A 20,002-nucleotide genomic window follows, 5' to 3' on the forward strand; every position below is an offset into this window, starting at 1 on the left:
TTTTTTTCTTTCCACAACTTGGGTTTCCTTGCCACTATAGAGCATTTCATACCAAAACAACTAGGCAACACAGGAACAATTTTTTCTAACGGCGTTGTGTATAATCCACAACCCCAGCTATGTTGAAATACATCATGTTTGACCGCCAGTTAGGATGAAAGTTGTGGTTCAAAACATTTAGGGGGACAACCTATTGGGGAAAAACGGATATTTCATTCAGAACTCTCTCCACAGTGTAAGAGGAAATTTAATTTAAGAATTAAATTTAAGAAGACACTGGACAATCACTTGTCTGAAATGGTATAGAACCGTGATGGCGAACCTATGGCATGGGTGCCAGAGGCGGCACTCGGAGCCCTCTCTGTGGGCACGCATGCCGTCGCCCCAGTCCTAGGCCTTCAGCTGGGTTTTATAAAACCTTTTCGCTTTAGGCCTCCGCCACCATGTGCAAAAAAAAAAAAAGGTTCAAACAATCAGTCAATTTCAACTTCTCGCGGGGAAAAAAAAGATCTTGCAAAGATGGAATTGATTGATTGAACTTTTTAGTCCCACCCAGTCTGCCGTTACCCCCGCAGCCACGCCCACCCAATGGGCCACACCCACCCGGCACCTGACGATGCATAAGTGGGTTTTGGGTTGCAGTTTGGGCACTTGGTCTCTAAAAGGTTCGCCATCACTGGTATAGAATCTCCTGCTTGATCAGGGGGCTGGACTAGAAGACCTCCAAGGTCCCTTCCAGCTCTATTCTGGTTCTAATTCTGAAATAGATGTTGGCTCTTAATGTTAATTGGACCCCTTGCATTTTCCTCTGCGTCCTAGTGCTGGGAGGATGTGACAATTATGTTTAAGAATTAAATGCCTTTTGCACTCCTTGGAAGCCCGGTAGACGAAGAGAGGGATTCCAGCAATATGGTGGATGATCAGTTTGAGGCCTTCTCCCAAGAGCACGAAAACTATGAAGCATTCACACACTGCTTTTACATTTGCCGGCCCCAAAAACATGGGCTGTAGGAGGTGGACCTTTCTGATACTTTAGAATTAAGAAGTGAGCAAAAAAAAAAAAAAAAAAAAAAAAAAATGCCACTGGCGTAAGTTGTTTGGAAACAGTTTTATTATTTATTAGAAGTAGTCCTGGACTTACAACAGTTCATTTGGTGATCGTTCAAAATTACGTCACTGGAAAAAAAGTGAACTTACGACCGTTTTTCACACGTACAACCCGCTGGTCACATGATCAAAATTGAGGCGTTTGGCAACTGTCTCTTGCTTATGACGGTTGCCGTATCCCAGGGTCATATGATTACCTTTTGCAACTTTCTGACAGGCAAAGTTAATGGGGAAGTGGGGTGACTCCCTCATACGCTTCTCCAGATACCTCTCCAGATGTCAGTTTGGAGGAGGATGAACCGGTTCCAGGAACATCTGGAGGGGAGTTGGTGAATTTATTTATTTATTTATTTATGGGACTTATATACCGCTTTAAGTGCAAGCACTCTCTAAGCGATGTACACCAGTAAGCAATGTATGTATATATTTACATTGCCCCCAACAATCTGGGTCCTCAGTAATGGCTCTGAGCAGCCATCTGAGAGGGATTTGGCTCAAACACAGCCACAGCAGGACAGCCCTGAGGCTTCAGGTGGGGAAGGCATGCAGCTGCCACCGGCCAGTGATGAGGGAGAGGAACTGCCTGCTGCACCTGATCCAAGAACAGGCAGAGAAAAGGCCGGAGCAGAGAAGATCAGCCAGATTACTCAGGAGGAGAAAGCTTCGCCCTTCTTGATGGGCTGCACCAGAAGCTGGCTGTTTAGCACAGCAGGCAGACGGAGGCGATGCTGGGAACAATGTGTTCATTTCCTAGCTGGGTGTTTTCTGGTTGGTTGTTGTGATGCTTGCCTTGTTTTGGATTGACACCGTCGTGCCTTGACTTGAATCATTCCTTGTGAATTCTGAACTTTCCCTACCTCGTGAATCCTCTTGTGGATTTAATTTTGCTTGGTGGGTTTATCTCGTTTGGGAAACTTTCAGGGTCCTTGTGGACCCATTGGCCATTGCTTTGTGGACTAGCTTTGGTCTGGACTTAATTGAGACAGTTCTGGGTTTTTGGTGAACATCGTAAGAGTGAAAAACGGTCATGTCACTTTTTTTTAGTGCCGTTGTAACTTCGATCAGGCACTCAGTGAACTGTTGTAAGTCAAGGACTGCCTGTACTATGGTTAGATTTGTGCAGCCCCATTAATTATGACATACTGTAGCTCATAAACCATGATTTAAAAAAAAAACACTTGGTTTTCATGTGAAAACCTTTAATGAATGCCAGGGTGAGATTAGAAGTTGATTTTATCTCTCCTTGAATGAGCGCCCACGTGCTGTGAGATGTCACGAAATGGGGAAAGTCTTACTGCTTCTCTCCTACGCTACTTCAAGGAAGCACATTTTTCTCTGTTGAAGAATCAAAGAGGCAAGCAAGGCAGCGTCTTTCTTTGGGAAGCCGAAGAAAAATCAGCCGCGAGGTGATAAAATTGTGTTTCAACTTGTGTTGATCACTGGTAAACTTGTGTTTAACTCTGAAAAAAATTGTGTTTATCACTGGTCAACTTGTGTTTATCTCTGAAAAAATTGTGTTTATCACTGGTAAACTTGTGTTTATCGCTGGGTTTTCCTTTGCCGGAAAAGGGCAAAATATCACCCTTAATTAAGGAGGGAAATTGAAAGTAGCAATTTTATAGCAAACTGCATTTAGAGTGAAGTAACTAGGCTGGTTTGCACACCAGGAAGGAAGGAAAAGAAAGGAAAGGAAGGAAAAGAAGGGAGGGAGATAGGAATGGAGAAGAAGGAAGGAAGGAAGGAAGGAAGGAAGGAAGGAAAAGGAGGGAGGGAGGGAGGAGAAGAAGGGAGGGAGAGATGGAGAGGGAGGAAGGAAGGAAAAGAAGGGAGAAAGGAAGGAAGGAAGGAAGGAAAAGAAGGGAGGGAGGGAGCAAAGAAAAGGGAGAGGATGGAAGGAAGAAAGGAAGGAAAGAAAAGTAAGGAAGGGAGGAAGGAAGGAAGGAAAAGAAGGGATAAAGGAAGCAAGGAAGGAAGGAAAAGGGAGGGAGGGAGCAAGGAAAAGAACAGAGAGAGGAAGGAAGGGAGGATGGAAAGAAAAGGGAGGGAGGAAGGAAGGAAAGTGCAAATTCTCTCGATTTTCTTGCAGACATTTTATTACGAAAACACCATCAATGCTGATGGTGTTCCCTAGTTGGGTCCTGAAACGTCTGCGAGAAAACCATCCAGCCCAGAGGCCACCAAGTTCAACCCTGAGCTGCAAAGAGTCTCCTTTATTGATTGGTCTTAGTTCACCTAAGCCCCACAGCAGCGCCCCACGCAAGAAAAGGTCAAAGTAAAGAGAGCCATCCCTTTTAGGTAGGCCATTGTCCGAAGGAGCTTAAGCAGCAGTGATTAAAGGTATGACTCTTCGTTGGAGAATTTGCAGCGTCTTTCCTTCTTCCCTTCCTTCCTTCCTTCCTTCCTTCAGGCTGGGCGTGCGAACCAGCCTAGTTGCTTTCCTTCTAAACGCAGCTCTGTGTAAAATTGCTACCTGTCCTTTCGATTTGCTTCCTTAATTAAAGGTGGTATTTTGACATTTTCTGGAGAAGGAAAACCCAGAGAGACTTGTGTTTTATCACCTCTCTCTCGGCTGATTTTTCTTCTTCTGCTTCCTAGAGAGAGAGATATTGCTTTGCTTGCCTCTTTAGTTGTTCCACCCAGAAAAATGCACTTCCTTGAAGTCGCGTAAGGAGAGAAGTGTTGTTAACAGTTTCCTCATTTCGAGACATCCCACAGCACATGGGTGCTCATTCAAGGAAAGATAAAACAATTTTTTTTTAAAAAATTAACCTTTTAAAAAGAGCAGGCTTCAACAGACATCAGATCTGAGTGGAGAAATATTTAAAGTGCAAATGGCTTGAGCAATAATAACTTTGCAAGCTAACGGGGGAAAAAATTTTTTACCCTTGTGCCTGGCTTTGACAGAAATCAGAAATCATGGCTGGTAAGTTGGATGCTTCCTTTTTAGTTGTGTACTTGATTTATGTTTTCTGAGGTTTTCGCGGGTGTTTGTATGTAGGTCTTTGGTTATTCGGATTTTCTCCCGCGTCAAATTGGAAGTGTCTTGGCGACGTTTCAACGAAGTCCTAGAAGCACGAAGCCGAAAACACCAGCCTGAAGATGATGAATGGGACTTTGTTGAAACGTCGCCAAGACACTTCCAATTTGACGCGGGTGAAAAATCGAATAACCAAAGCCCTACATATTCGGGTCTTTTCCCATGTAAGATTGAGAGTATCTTGGCGACGTTTCGACGAGGTCCCACTCGTCATCTTCAGGCTGGGGTCTTCGGCTTCGTGCTTGTGCGAGCAAAGTGTGATCGGAGCTGCTGTCTCTCTATCTATATTGGTGGAGGTGTGTGGAGTGCTGGCTTAGTAGGTGGGTTGGTTGGCTGTGTTGTTGTTTGTGGATTGTTCGGCTGCACCTCAGCTACTCAGGATGTTACAAAACAGCCAAACAATCCACAAACAATAAGACCCGAAAAGACCCGAATACGCCAAGACCTGCATACCTATACCTGTGAAAATCTACGAACACACACACACACATACACAAACACACACAATTGTTTTCTGAGGTTTTCGCGGGTGTTTGTATGTAGGTCTTTGGTCATTCGGGTTTTCTCCCATGTCAAATTGGAAGTGTCTTGGCGACGTTTGGACGAAGTCTCATTCGTCATCTTCAGGCTGGTGTTTTCGGCTTCGTGCTTCTAGGAGCAATGTGTGATCGTAGCTGTTTCTTCCTTTTAACTTATACATTGCTCCTAGAAGCACGAAGCCGAAAACACCAGCCTAAAGATGACGAATGAGACTTCGTCCAAACGTCGCCAAGACACTTCCAATTTGATGCGGGAGAAAACCCGAATGACCAAAGACCAATATATATATTGGTTTCTCTCTCCCATATTTGGGCAACAGGGTGTAACATACAGCATGATTGATAGATAGATAGATAGATAGATAGATAGATAGATAGATAGATAGATAGGGAGGGAAAAGGCCATATTGGATGCTTGCTTTTTAGTTGTATATTTGATTTTATATATATATAAATCAGAATTTGGGGGGGAAAGGCCATAGTAAGTTGGATGCTTGCTTTTTACATTTAGAGATCATAGGTATACAGGCAGTCCTTGGCTTACGACCGCCATGGAGCCCAAAATTTCCAGTTGTTAAGCAAGACAGTTGTTAAGTGAGTTTTGGCCCAATTTGTGACTCTTCTTGACTTAGTTGTTAAGTGAAACCCTGCAGTTGTTAAATTAGTCACACGGTTGTTAAGTGAATCTGGCTTCTCCCATTGACTTTGCTTGTCAGAAGGTCGCAAAAGGGGATAGTGTGATCCCGGGACACTGCGACCGTCATAAATATGAGTCAGTTGCCAAGGATCTGGTCATAAGTCCCCTTTTTTCAGTGCCGTTGTAACTTCAAACGGTCACTAAATGATCTGTTGTAAGTCGAGGACTCACCTGTATTATTTTTTAGAATAGAATAGAGCTGGAAGGGACCTTGGAGGTCTTCTAGTCCAGCCCCCTGCTCTTGTTTGGCCATTTTCGTATGCTGTCCAGGGTTATGTAGGATGAGTCGGTTAGCCACAAACAGGCAGTCCTCGACTTACGACCACAGCGGAGCCCAATTTTTCTGTCGCTAAGCGAGACAGTCGCTAAATAGAGTTTTTCCCCCTTTTACGACCTTCCTTGCCCCGGTTGTTAAGTGAATCGCTGCAGTTAAATCAGTCACACGGTTGTTAAGTGAATCTGGCTTCCTTGTTGACTCTGGTCGCAAAGGGGGATCAGGTGATCCCGGGACGCTGCAAACCGTCGTAAATGCGAGTCAGTTGCCGAGTGTCCGAAGTTTGAGCACGTGACCACAGAGGATGCTGCAGCGGTCGTAAGTGTGAAAAAACAGTCAAAAGTCATTTTTTCCCCCCAGTACCATTGTAACTTTGAACGGCCACTAAACAAACAGCTGCAAGTCAAGGACGACCTGCCTGTAAACTAAATAAATAAACACGCACAAAAGATTCAGCGTTAATTTTTGGCGAGGCCGGGTTGATTATGATTTCACCGCATGGGAAACGAGTGAGATTTATAATGACATTGATAAATGAAAAACCCAGCTTTTTTTTTTCCTCCATTGCTGTTGAAAATTCAGAGTTTAGTAGGTTTCTGGATCTGTTCAACTTCGACCTCCACAAACGGCCACTTCTGGGTGTTGGGAAAAATATGTGCCTCATTTATAACTTTTTAAAAGATCCCTCTCTCTCTCTCTTTTTTTATTCATTTCTACAGTTGTGACTTAAAAATTCAGAGGGTTCAGTCTGGCCAGGCAAGGCAGGAAGTGCATTGGGTTTGACAGGTGGGTAGCTCTCTGGACTTGTGAACCCTCAACAACCACACTTAACAGCTAAACAACTTTCAGCTGCCTCGGCGCATCTGTCAAAAGCAACAGCCTGCTGTTTTGTGTGGTTTTTTTATTTTATTTTATTTTATTTGGGGGGGGGCAGGCCTGAGGCCTTCCAACCCCTTTTGAAAACTCACTTAGCTGTAGCAAAAGTGCAAACTTTTTAATGTCAGAAAAGAAGAAGAAAAGCAGGTTTGGTTAAAGGGTGTACGCCTGTGTGTGTCACGTTTACTTTTTTTAGAACTTCAACCATAGAAGTCGAAGTCGTCCAATCACAGCTGGAACCCAAAATTCCCATCAGTAAGCAAGACAGTCGTGAAGCAAGTTTTGCCCTGTTTTACGACCTTTCCTACCATGGTGGTTAAGTGAATCACTGCAGTTGTTAAGTTAGGAACAGGGTTAAGTGGATCTGCCTTCCCCCCCTTGACTTTGCTTGTCAGAAGTTCGCAAAAGGGGATCACATGATCCCAGGATGCTATAAACCGTCATAAATGTGAGTTGCCAAGCATCTGAATTTTGATCACGTGACCCTGGGGACGCTGCAGCGGTCGTAAGTGTGAAAAACGGTCCTAAGTCCCTTTTTTTCAGTGCCGTTGTAACTTCGAAGAGTCGCTAAATGAACCGTTGTACGTCAAGGACTGTCTATCTTTTTTCCTTTCTGGCACGTTCATTTTTTTCTTCAAAATCCATTCTTGACCCTGGCTAAAAATCGGTCTTTCCCACATCCAGGAATATCCATATCAGCTTGTATCCTTCACTAACGCTTAATCTTTCATTTTATATATATAAAAAACTAAATAAGTCATGCTTTTAAAGTTATACATATTCTATTCTATTCTTATTTCTATTCTATTCTTATTTCTATTCTATTCTTATTTCTATTCTATTCTATTGTATTCTATTCTATTCTGTTCTATTCTATTCTATTCTATTCTATTCTATTATTCCTGTTCTATTCTATTATTCTATTCTGTTCTGTTCTGTTCTATTCCATTCCATTCTATTCTATTCTATTCTATTCTATTCTATTCTATTCTATTCTATTCTATAATTCCTATTCTATTCTATTATTCTATTCTGTTCTATTCTATTCTAATTCCTATTCTATTCTATTCTATTCTGTTCTATTCTATTCTATAATTTATATTCTATTCTGCTGCATTAACAGAAGGATAGAATCAAGATCACGTGAAGTGTTAATACCACTTTACAAGGCCTTGGTAAGGCCAGACTTGGAATACGGCATCCAATTTTGGTCATCACAATGTAAAAAAAGATGTTGAGACTATAGAAAGAGTGCAGAGAAGAGCAACAAAGATGATTAGGGGGACTGGAAGCTAAAACATATAAGGAATGTTTGCATGAAGTGGGTATGTCTAGTTTAATGAAAAAAAGAACTGGGGGGACAGGATAGCAGTCTTCCAATATTTGAGGGGCTGCCACAGTGGAGGGGTCAACTTATTCTCCAAAGCACCTGAAGGCAGGACAAGAGGCAACAGGTGGAAACTAATCAAAGAGAGAAGCAGAATTAAAGAGACATTTCCTGACAGAACAATTAACCAATGGAACGGCTTGTCTCCAAAAATTGTGGGTGCTCCAACACTGGCACAGACTGGACTGCCGTTTGTCTGGAATGTTATAGGGCAGAAGTCCCCAACCTTTTGGGGTACCAGGAACCGGTTTCGTGGAGAAACGTTTTTCCGCGGACCGGAGGATGTGTGTTTTTGTGTGCTGCCTGCATCCCACAGATCGGGCTTTCCTTGTTTGTGTGGACCGGTTACTGGCGTGCTGCAGCCCAGAACCAGTCCACAAACCAGGGTTTGGGGACCCCTGCTCTAATCTCTGGGAGTTTCCACATTTCATTAAGGGGGGGGGGAAACACCTCCTTTGCAGCTTAGATTGGTAGAACGGTGGGGGGCACCGAGGACCTTAATCACCGTTCAGAACCCGGCGATTTTATTTTTATCCTGAGTTGGCTTTGCTTTATGTTGGCAGCGCCATTGATCACGGCTTTGTCAGAATCCGAGCAATTCTCTAATTTCGCCTCCTTGTTGATCACGAACAAAACCTGCTCATTCAAGGGAAACGAATATTTCTGCTCCTCTGAGTTTTGCTAGAACGTTTTCATCAGACCGCCTTCTGTGGTTAAACGAAAGGATATAGCCCAGCCCGGCTGTAACCTTGTACTTATTGTGCTGTTCCTTCCAAGGCTTATTATGGGATGCTTTCAGCCGTGAAATGGAAGTTTATCAGACCGCTGAATATTTTTTGTCCGTCGAATCCATAAATAACGGCCGGGATTTCAGCTTCTTTTTGATTGCCTTCTCGTGCTAGCATTAATAATGTCAAAATCGGATTGTGGGTGTTCCGTTTGAGAGGTTGCAGTTCAGCATAGGAGTTGCCAACGTCATTCGCTAGCAAATAGAATTCCAATTTTATTTTATTTTATTTTTTTCTTCACCCAGAGAAGTGAATGAACGCGGGTGATGGATTTGGGGGCAATGTAGAGTACAGTAGTGGCCAAAATTGTGGAAACCTTTTGGGAAAAGCCACCTTTGGTTAAGTTTCCACCCATTTTTCTTCTCATTTCTTTGTAACTGTAGCCTTGTTCACCTAATAATACTATTTTACATTGCTTTCTGGGCAACCAGTCAACTCTTTGCACCACGACTTTAATTTTGTTACGTTTTACACACTCACTCAATGAAAGAACACAAAAAAACCCAGCCAACTTGATAGCGATTACATAACACACTGACAAATGTCCTCCTCTCAGCTTCAATACCTGACATCGATAACTTTATCCTACTGTGATCTGATTGGCCAGCCGGCTTTCATGCCTAAAGTAGAACTAGAACTCACCGTCTCCTGGTGATTGTCCTATACAGTAACCCAGCTAGCTTTCATACCTAAGGTAAACTAGAACTCACCATCTCTTGCTGATTGGCTCAAAGTCACCCAGCTGGCTTTCATGCCTAAAGCAGAACTAGAACTCACTGCATCCAGCTGGCTTTCATGCCTAAGGTGAAACTAGAACTTACTGTCTCCTGGTGATTGGGCCAAAGTCACCCAGCTGACTTTCATACCTAACATAAAACTAGAACTCACCATCTCTTGGTGATTGTCCTAAAGTAACCCAGCCAGTTTTCATGCCTAAGGTGAGATTAGAACTCACAGTCTCCTGATGATTGGCCCAAAGTCATCTGGCCGGCTTCCATGTCTAAGGAGGGCCTAGAACTCACCGTCTCCTGGTGACAGTCCCAAAGTCACCCAGCTGATTTTCATGTCTAAGGTGGAACTAGAACTCACTGTCTCCTTGTGATTGGCCCAGAGTCAGTCAGCCAAATTCCCTGCGTAAGGCGAAACTAGAACTCACACTCTGTTACTTTATAGCCTGGCGCCTTAACCACTAGACCAGGGGTAGGCAACCTTAGCTCTTTTATGACTCGTGGACTTCAACTCCCAGAATTCCTGAGCCAGCATGGCTCAGCTCGGAAAGCTCTCACTTTCCCCTCAGCATGGCTGGCTCAGGAATTCTGGGAGTTGAAGTCCACCAGTCATAAAAGAGCCAAGGTTGTCTACCCCTGGCCTAGGCCTAGGCTGTTTTATGACTCGTGGACTTCAACTCCCAGAATTCCTGAGCCAGATGGCTCAGCTTGGAAACCTCTCCCTTTCCCTTCAGCATGGCTGGCTCAGGAATTCTGGGAGTTGAAGTCCACGAGTCATCAAAGAGCCGAGGTTGCCTACCCCTGCACTAGGCCAAACTCTTTCTCTAGACAAAATTGGCACCATATAATGACTCATTTCCCACGTTCATAGCCTCACCATTGGCAACAGCCACTAAACATCCAGTAAGTTGACAGCGCCAATACAAAGCCTAATGGAAAGGTTTGTGTGGCACAACTGTGTGTCCTGAAATGACACCCAAACACAAACACAGTTTCCCCATTCTCAAGCCTGGTGTAAAATATTCCATCATCACTTGTGATCTTTTTCCTAGGGTGTCTTTTAATAATGGCAAGGCGGCCGCGATGGGTGTTGAATCGTTTTATTGTCCTGGCTTCCGTTCCAAGCTTTTAATTTTGTGTCTGTTTGTGTGCATGTATCTCATTATTTGTGTGCAGCGGACTCCTTGGTTAATGGTGCACATATTTTAAGCCGGATATCCACAAGGAAGTAAAAGTTGCTGGTAATATTTTAGTACGAAATAATTAAATTTTCTCTGCTTTAGAGCCTGGCTGATAAAGTCATTGCTTACATCAGATAGATTGGAGTATTTGTGTTTAAAAAGTGACATTTATAGGCTCCTTAGCCGACAACAGAATTTCTTAAACTTGACAATTCTGTGACGGGGGGGGGGGGACTTCAACTTCCAGAATGCCCCAGCCAGCATTTATACAGGCAATCTTAACTTAACAACAATTTGCTTAGTGGCCATTTGAAGTTAACAACGGCATTGGAACAAGTGACCCAGGACTGTTTTTGACACGTCCATTGCGGCATCGCCTGGGATCACGTGATCAAGATTCAGGGAAATGGGTGAGCAATACCGAAAGTGGTATGTATCAATTTGTTTTATTTTTTATCTGAAGTATTTTTAAGAATGTAATGTATTGTAAAATTGAAAATAAAAACTTTTTACAAAAAAGAAAAGATTCAGATGCTGGGCAACTGACTCATATTTATGACGGTTGCAATGTCCCGTGGTCTCATGCGACTTCCAACTTTGTTTTTTGTTTTAAAGAGATTTTATTGAGTTTTATAGGGTTAGGGATAAAATAGGGTCGGGATAGGGATTAAGGTGTAGGGTGGGGTCAGGATCAGGATTGGGATTAGGACAGGGTTGGGATCAGCATTGGGGTTATCCCCCAATAACATTTTCAATATTTAGCAAACAGACTATTGTCCGGGTACATATATTCAGCTAACAATAGTTAACATAGTGATAGGTAACTGTAGTAAATATAATAAACAATAATCATAAATGGTATCAATTAATCAACGCATATCATTCTTCTTACTAGCATGTATTCAAAATAACATATCACCTTTCGTTTCTCACTAGTTCGTTTTCCTAACCGTCGGTAAAAGTTATCCCATGATCTAAAATAAATTGAATCTTCTTTCTCTTTAAGCTGTAAAAGTCAATCTATCCATTTCTGCACATTCTAAGATTTTCTTAATTAAAACCTCTTCAGTTGGTCAGTTTTCATTTTTCCAGGATTGGGCAAATACTATTCTCGCTGCTGTCAATACATGCAATATTAAATATTCATTCTCCTTCTCATGATTAAGTCCTAATATTTCCCAACTTTGGTTTTTAAAGTTAAAAAAAAAAAAACACCAATAGTTTTGCTTAGGGAATCCCTTCCCAAAATGTATAAATGGTAAGCCGGCATATGCCGGTGGTTTGCCATTTTTTTAATTTTTTTTTTTATGGGAAGCAGCTTTTTAAATTGTGGATGAAATTATGTCCAGGGTCCAAACCAGACCAAAACAGCATGTCCCACTTAAGGGAAAGGAAGATTAAAGGGTATATAAGTTGAGGTAGTCAGCAAATGAATAAATGAGAGCCCAGGCATCTCTAGATAACGTCATCATTTCCCCAGATTTCCTTTCCGTAATAACATCTGTGCCGGCCAGCTGTTTCTGAAGGATTGCAACACAACCTTATCTGTCGCTCTTCCCAAAGCTGAAGCCTCTTTTTTTTTTTTTTTTTTTATTGCAGAAGGGATTTTTCTAAAAAATTAAATGCCCATACACATTGACCTCAAGGTGACATCTCTCAAATAAAGGAGAGTGCTAAATACAGTACTTCAAGGTGCTAAATACCGGCTGTTGCTGTGAAAAATATTCATTAATTGCAGTTTGTGCGTTACCCGAAATGTCTGTATGAGAGTTTACTGTTAAGAAAATAAGAGCTTGGGGAAATTGGTGGTGAGGTTGTGAAAGATCAAAACAAAGTTAGTGTATAAACATTTTTCTTCCTTCCTTCCCTCCCTCCCTTCCTCCCTCCTCCCTTCAATTCTTCCTTCTCTCTATTTCTCCTTCCTTCCTCCCTCCCTCCCTCCTTCCCTCCCTCTTCCCTTCCCTTTATTCTTACCTTCCTCCATTTCTTCTTTTCCTTCCTTCTTTCCTTCCTTCCTTCCCTCCCTCCTTCAATTCTTCCTTCTCTCTATTTCTCCTTCCTTCTTTCCTTCCTTCCTTTCTTCCTTCCTTCTTTCCTTCCTTCCTTTCTTCCTTCCTCCCTCCCTCCCTCTCCCCTTCCCTTTCTTCTTACCTTCCTCCATTTCTTCTTTTCTTTCCTTCTTTCCTTCCTCCCTTCCCTTCCCTTCCCTTCCCTTTGTTCTTCTTACCTTCCTGCATTTCTTCTTTTTCTTCCTTCTTTTTCTCCTTCGTTCCATCCCACCCTCCCTCTTCCCTTCCCTTCCCTTCCCTTTGTTCTTCTTACCTTCCTCCATTTCTTCTTTTCCTTCCTTCTTTCCTTCCTTCCTTCCCTCCATCCCTCCTTCATTTCTTCCTTCCCTTTATTTCTCCTTCTATTCCTCCCTCCCTTTCTTTCCATGTTTTCCTTCCTTCTTCCTCCCTCCTTCCCTACCCTTCCCTTCCTTTTCTCTGTTCCTATTTCCTTACTTCCTTACTTCCTTACTTAGGAAAAGTTCGGAACCAATCATATCAAATGGTTGTCCAATCTTTTCTTTAAAACTTCCAGTGTTGGAGCATTCACAACTTCTGGAGGCAGGTTGTTCCACTGGTTAATTGTTCTCAGTATCAGGAAATTTCTCCTTAATTCCAGGTTGCTTCTCTCCTTGATTAGTTTCCAGCCATTGCTTCTTCTTTGGGGCAGCCCCTGAGATATTGGAAGATTGCTATCCTGTCACCCCTAGTCCTTCATTTCATTCACACCTTGTCACTTCTTTTTGTGTGCAGCGGAAACACCAAAGTAAAAATAAATTTTGCTGTTTTATTTGCAGCCTACTGATTGGAAGATTTGACGTCCACGGAATTATCCTCAAGAGAGAGAGATTTTGCCAAGAATACGGGGTAAGCCGATCCAAACACTAGAAACTAATCAGTCGTCAAAACGTTTCTGCAGCCTGGTTCAGAGACAACATGGTGCAAAAACCAGGACTGCCAAACTGCTTAAAAGTGTAACAGTTCAGTAATAAAAGATGAGAATTGAAGCAAGCAGGTGAATGTGCGTTAATTGCATTTTGCTTGTTTGGTTTTTAAAATGGATTTATTGAATTCCATTTCTACGACTGCCCTTCTGACTGTGGGCAGCAGACAGGTTTCAAAGTACAAACATTCCATTATTATTATTATAAAATTATTCTGTTTTTTTGTTTTAAAAAAAGGAATAAAAAGGATAGAGGAGTTTTTCTGCATCTTTTTCTGTCTGCATAACATTCATGATTTTAAACTGCCTTCTCCTAGTTACAATTGCTCGATGGTTGTTTTTCTTCTTGTGCCATATCCGTTATCGGACGTTGGTGATCATGTTGGCGATCCTGTTTTTATCAGCAGCCTCACGAAAAAGTGCTGCTGAGTTTTGTCCAGCAGCACTTTTTGGTTGTTCTTAGTCAAATGAAATGAAGTCCATTTGAACAGGATGTCAGCAGAGATTAATCTCGTATTTTTCTCTAGGAAATAATCAAGGATGTAATAGAATCCATTAGTGCATAAACATCTTTTAAAGAAAGGAAATGAATATACATACAACATTATGTCCTCTAGTCTGGGCTGTCTTTAATAAGGAAGAACCGGCCAGAATTTCAATAAGAGATAATTTTGCAATTTTGAAGAAAAAAAAAGGGAAGCTTAAGACTCTGAGGCCTTTTTCTTCCAAGGCTGGCTGGGGAATTCTGGGAGTTGAAGTCCACCCATCTTCCAGTTGCCAAGGTCGAGAAACCCTAGCCTAGGGGTAGGCAACCTTGGCTCTTTTATGACTCATGGACTTCAACTCCCAGAATTCCTGAGCCAGCATGAGGAACTACGGCCGCTTTATGATCTGTGGACTTGAGCTTCCAGAATTCCTGAGCCAACATGGCTCAGCTTGGAAACCTCTCCCTTTCCCCTCAGCATGGCTGGCTCAGGAATTCTGGGAGTTGAAGTCCACGAGTTATAAAAGAGCCAAGCTTATCTACCTTTGGCCTAGACCTAGGCCTCTTTTTGACCTGTGGACTTCAACTCCCAGAATTCCTGAGCCAGCCATGGTGAGGAGAAAGGGAGAGGTTTCCCAGCTGAGCCATGCTGGCTGAGGAATTCTGGGAGTTCAAGTCCACGAGTCATGAGGGGGCCATAGTTCCCCCATGCTGGCTCAGGAATTCTGGGAGGAAGTCCACAAGTCAGAAAGCGGCCTAGGCCTAGGCCAGAGGTAGGCAACCTTGGCTCTTTTACGACTCGTGGACTTCAACTCCCAGAATTCCTGAGCCAATATAGGAAACTATGATCCCTTTATGATCTGTGGACTTCAACTCCCAGAATTCCTGAGCCATGCTTGGAAACCTCTCCCTTTCCCCTCAGCATGGCTGGCTCAGGAATTCTGGGAGTTGAAGTCCACAAGTCACAAAAGAGCCAAGGTTGCCTACCCCTGCCCTAACCTAAATAGATTACATGGCAATTCAGCCATTGCAGTTTCTTTCTTATTAATTTCTGTTCATAAGAATGCAGCTGTTCTGAGTTTCCTCTAAGAGGAAATGAGAGTTTCCTAAAGAAGGGAGGATGTCATTCTCATTGTGGTGACTGAACATTCTCACTAGAGTTACAAGTTGTCCTCGACTTGACAACAATTCATTTAGTGACCGTTCAAAGTTACAGTGCGGCATTGAAAAAAAGCGACTTAGAGTCACGGGATCAAAATTCGGGCCCTGGACAACTGTCTCATATTTATGACGGTCGCAGTGCCCCGGGGTCACGTGATCCCCTTTGGCGACCTTCTGACACTCGAAGTCTGTGAGGGAAGCCCAATTCACTTAACAACCGGGTTACTAACTTAAGAACCGCAGCGGTTGACTTAACAACGGTGGGAAGAAAAGTCGCAAAGTGTGACAAAAACTCCATTGTGTTGGTTAGCCTTGGGATTTTGGGCTCCGCTGCGGTCGTAAGCCGAGGACTGCCAGTACTGATGGCCTTACCGAATTGTAGACTAGCTATGGACCTGGACACAGGTGGTTTGGAGTTTTGAGATCAGATGCAGGGGAAGGGGTTGTGTTTGTCATATTTAAAGCGGGCTGGGAATATGGAGAGGTTACAGAAAAGATACGAAGAACAGCTGCAGGATTTAGGTTTGGCTAGTCCAGAGAAAAGGAGGATCAAGGGGAACCTGATAGGTGTATTCTGGTATTTTGGGGGCTGCTATAAGAAGAGGAGGGGGTTAACTTATGTTCCAAAGCACCAGAAGGCAGGACAAGAAACAATGGATGGAAATTAATCAAACCTTAACTAGATTAATCTCATGAACTTCCTGACATAATCACAAGAAGGATGCACATTTTGTAATATAGAATAGAATAGAATATAGAATAGAATTGAAAATTAGAATAGAATAGAATAGAATAGAATATAGAATAGAATAGAATTGAAAATTAGAATAGAATAGATTAGAGAATAGAATAGAAAATTAGAATAGAATGGAATAGAGAAGAGAAATAATAATAATAATAACAACAACAACAGTAATAGTAATAATAATAATAATAATAATAATAATAATAATAATAATAATAATAATAATAATAATAATAATAAAGTTGGAAGGGACGTTGGAGGTCATGTAGTCCAACCCTCTGCTCAGGCAGGTAACCCTATACCATTTTGGACAAATGGCTGTCCAGTCTCTTCTTAAAAACTTCCAGTATTGGAGCATTCACCACTTCTGGAGGCAGGTAGTTCCACTGGTTAATTGTTTTAACTGTCAGAAAGTTTCTCCTTAGTTCTAGATTGCTTCTCTCCTTGATTAGTTTCCATCTGTTCCTTCTTGTCCTGCCTTCAGGCGCTTTGGAGAATAGCTTGACTCCCTCTTCTTTGGGGCAGCCCCTGAGATATTGGAACACTGCTATCATGTCCCCCCTCTTCCTTCTCTTCGTTAAACTAGACATATCCAATTACAGCAACCGTTCCTTGTATGTTTTAGCCTCCAGTTCCCTGATCATCTTTGCTGCTCTTTTCTGCACTCTTTCTAGAGTCTCAACATCTTTTTTATATCGTGGTGCCCAAAACTGGATGCCGTATTTCCAAGTGTGGCCTTACCAAGGCCTTGTAAAGTGGTATTAATACTTCACGTGATCTTGATTCTATCCCTCTGTTAATGCAGTAGAATGGAATGGAATGCAGAATAGAATAGAATAGAATAGAATAGAATAGAATAGAATCTTTATTGGCCAAGTGTGATTCGATACACAAGAGGTCTCAGTGTGCAAACAAACAAACAAGTGATAAATCATGATCATAATCATCATAAGATACATTCATCTGAAATCATAAGAGGTGGGGCCAACCTCCAAAGCACCTGAAAGCAGTACAAGAAACAACGGATGGAAACTAATCAAGGAGAGAAGCAACCTAGAACTAAGGAAAAACTTTCTGAGAATGAGGACAATTAACCGGTGGAACTGCTTGCTTCCAGAAGTTGTGAATGCTGCAACACTGGAAGTTTTTAAGAAGAGACTGGACAGCCATTTGTCTGAAATAGTATAGGGTTTCCTGCCTGGGCAGGGGGTTGGACTAGAAGACCTCCAAGGTCCCTTCCAGCTCTATTCTATTCTGATTCTGATTGAGACTCTTTGTCTCCTGAAAATCCACCTGTGTTTCCCCAGACAATAATCTCTGACCTCAGTCATTGTGGTGGCTACAAAAAAGACATTGGCATCCTTTGCTTGGTCTAAATCCATTGTTCGCTGTTCCAAAATTGTTTAGGAATTGATCCAAAATCAGTATAAGGGGAAACAATAGCATTGACTAGATCTTCTGCATCCATTACGATAAAAAAAAATGGTTGTAGCCTCAAATAAATGCTTTTAATGCAGGATTCTCTTTAAGAGCATCTTCCTATATACAGCACTTAGTTTTTTTGGATCAACCTGCCTCCGGAAGCAGTAAATGTTCCAACACTGGAAGTTTTTAAGAAGAGATTAGACAGCCATTTGTCTGAAATGGTATAGGATTTCTTGCCTGAGCAGGGGGTTGGACTAGATGACCTCCAAGGTCCCTTCCAACTTTATTATTATTGTTGTTATTGTTATTCTTGTTGTTGTCTATTTTATTCTATTCTTATTCTCTATTCTATTCTATTCTAATTCTATTCTTCTTATTCTTAATTCTATTCTTAATTCTGTTCTATTCTGATCTTATTCTTTATTCTCTATTCTATTCTATTCTATTCTAATTCTATTCTTATTCTTAATTCTATTCTTAATTCTGTTCTATTCTGATCTTATTCTTTATTCTCTATTCCATTCTATTCTAATTCTATTCTTCTTATTCTTAATTCTATTCTTAATTCTGTTCTATTCTGATCTTATTCTTTATTCTCTATTCTATTCTATTCTATTCTAATTCTGTTCTTCTTATTCTTAATTCTATTCTTAATTCTGTTCTATTCTGATCTTATTCTTTATTCTCTATTCCATTCTATTCTAATTCTATTCTTATTCTTAATTCTATTCTTCTGTTCTATTCTGATCTTATTCTTTATTCTCTATTCTATTCTAATTCTGTTCTTCTTATTCTTAATTCTATTCTTAATTCTGTTCTATTCTGATCTTATTCTTTATTCTCTATTCCATTCTATTCTAATTCTGTTCTTCTTATTCTTAATTCTATTCTTAATTCTGTTCTATTCTGATCTTATTCTTTATTCTCTGTTCTGTTCTGTTCTGTTCTATTCTTCTTATTCTTAATTCTATTGTGTTCTATTCTATTCTACCCTTCCAACTCTATTATTGTTATTGTTTTCTGGATGGGTTATGCTCACGTGGTTTGTGAGATCAGCAACAATTCTTCCATCAGTATTTCAGGAGTGCAGGACTCCCTCGACTTACGACCACAATTGAGCTCAAACTTTCTGTTGCTAAGGGAGATATTTGTTAAGTGAATCGCATGACTCTGGGACACTGCAGCCGTCATAAATACGAACCAGCTCCCAACCTTCTGAATTTTGACCGCGGGATGCTCCGACGCTCCGCGAGGGTGGAAAACACTCCTAACTCCCTTTTTTTTTCCAGAGCCATTGTAACTTTGAACAGTCACTGAACAGACTGTTGTAAGCTGAGGACTACCTGTAGTAATAATAATAGTAGTAAAGTTAGAAGGGACCTTGGAGGTCATCTAGTCCAACCCCCTGCTCGGGCAGGAAACCCTACACCATTTCGGACAAATGGCTGTCCAGTCTCTTCTTAAAAACTTCCAGTGTTGGAGCATTTACTGCTTCTGGAGGCAAGCTGTTCCACTGATTAATTGTTCTCACTGTCAGGAAGTTTCTCCTTAGTTCTAGGTTGCTTCTCTCCTTGATTAGTTTCCACCCGTTGCTTCTTGTCCTGCCTTCAGGTGCTTTGGAAAATAGCTTAATTCCCTCTTCTTTATGGCAGCCCCTGAGATATTGGAATACTGCTATCATGTCCCCCCTTGTCCTTCTCTTCGTTAAACTAGACATACCCAATTCTAGCAACCGTTCCTTATATGTTTTAGCCTCCAGTCCCCTAATCATCTTTGTTGCTCTTCTCTGTACTCTTTCTAGCGTCTCAACATCTTTTTTACATCGTGGTGACCAAAACTGGATGCAGTATTCCAAGTGTGGCCTTACCAAGGCATTGAAGAGTGGTATTAATACTTCACGTGATCTTGATTCTATCCCTCTGTTAATGCAGCCTAGCACTGTGTTGGCCTTTTTGGCAGCTGCAGCACACTGCTGGCTCATATTTAAGTGATTGTCTACTAGGACTCCGAGGTCCCTCTCACAGTTACTACTATTGAGCATGGTGCCACCTATGCTGTACTTGTGCATTTGGTTTTTCTTGCCTAAATGTAGAACCTTGCTTTTTTCACCATTGAATTTCATTTTGTTAGTTAGTGCCCAGTGTTCAAGTCTGTCCAGATCCTTCTGTATCTTAAGCCTGTCTTCTGGAGTGTTGACTAGTAGGGTCTCATCACTTCCAGGTAGTCCTCGATTTAAACAGCCGTTCATTTAGCGGCCATCCGAAGATGCATCGGCTGAAAAGAGTGACTTACGATCGGTCCTCACACTTGGAACTCTTGCAACATCATCCTAGTTACATCATCCAGATTCAGGTGCCTGGCAACTGGCGTGCAGAGAGCTAGAAAGATGCTATCACGTCGGTATTTTTGCAAAGGGTTGGGCTGGGCTGCTTCTGAAGAAAAGCTGACAGTGTGTAGGTTTGCAGAAACTACAAACAGGATAATTTAGTATTGCAAGACACTTTTGATTCATGAAATTATCTCGGTCCTCAAAAACAGGGGTCCCCAACCTATAGGCTGCAACCTGGTAGTGGGCCGTGGCC

At 41.9% G+C, this 20,002-nt stretch overlaps 1 protein-coding gene across 4 annotated transcripts in view; it reads left to right on the top strand.

Annotated features, from left to right (window-relative positions):
- PTPRA (protein tyrosine phosphatase receptor type A) overlaps positions 1-20,002 on the top strand; it is a 114,384-nt gene that overhangs the window by 23,905 nt on the left and 70,477 nt on the right. For 2 of the 4 annotated variants that reach the window (XM_039368379.1, XM_039368378.1), the window contains exon 2: positions 13,460-13,529. Coding sequence is in view for 1 of the 4 variants with exons in the window: in XM_039368377.1 (XP_039224311.1) it covers positions 11,021-11,043; positions 13,460-13,529 (93 nt within the window). In the remaining 3 variants the exon portion in view is untranslated. Of the gene's footprint in view, positions 1-3,957; positions 4,031-10,900; positions 11,044-13,459; positions 13,530-20,002 lie in introns of those variants that run through there. The other 2 variants (XM_039368381.1, XM_039368377.1) reach the window with 2 other exon arrangements.

This window comes from Crotalus tigris, unplaced genomic scaffold (genome assembly GCF_016545835.1).
Source record: "Crotalus tigris isolate CLP2741 ecotype Arizona unplaced genomic scaffold, ASM1654583v1 scf7180000020772.518028, whole genome shotgun sequence".
Classification (NCBI taxonomy): domain Eukaryota; kingdom Metazoa; phylum Chordata; class Lepidosauria; order Squamata; family Viperidae; genus Crotalus; species Crotalus tigris.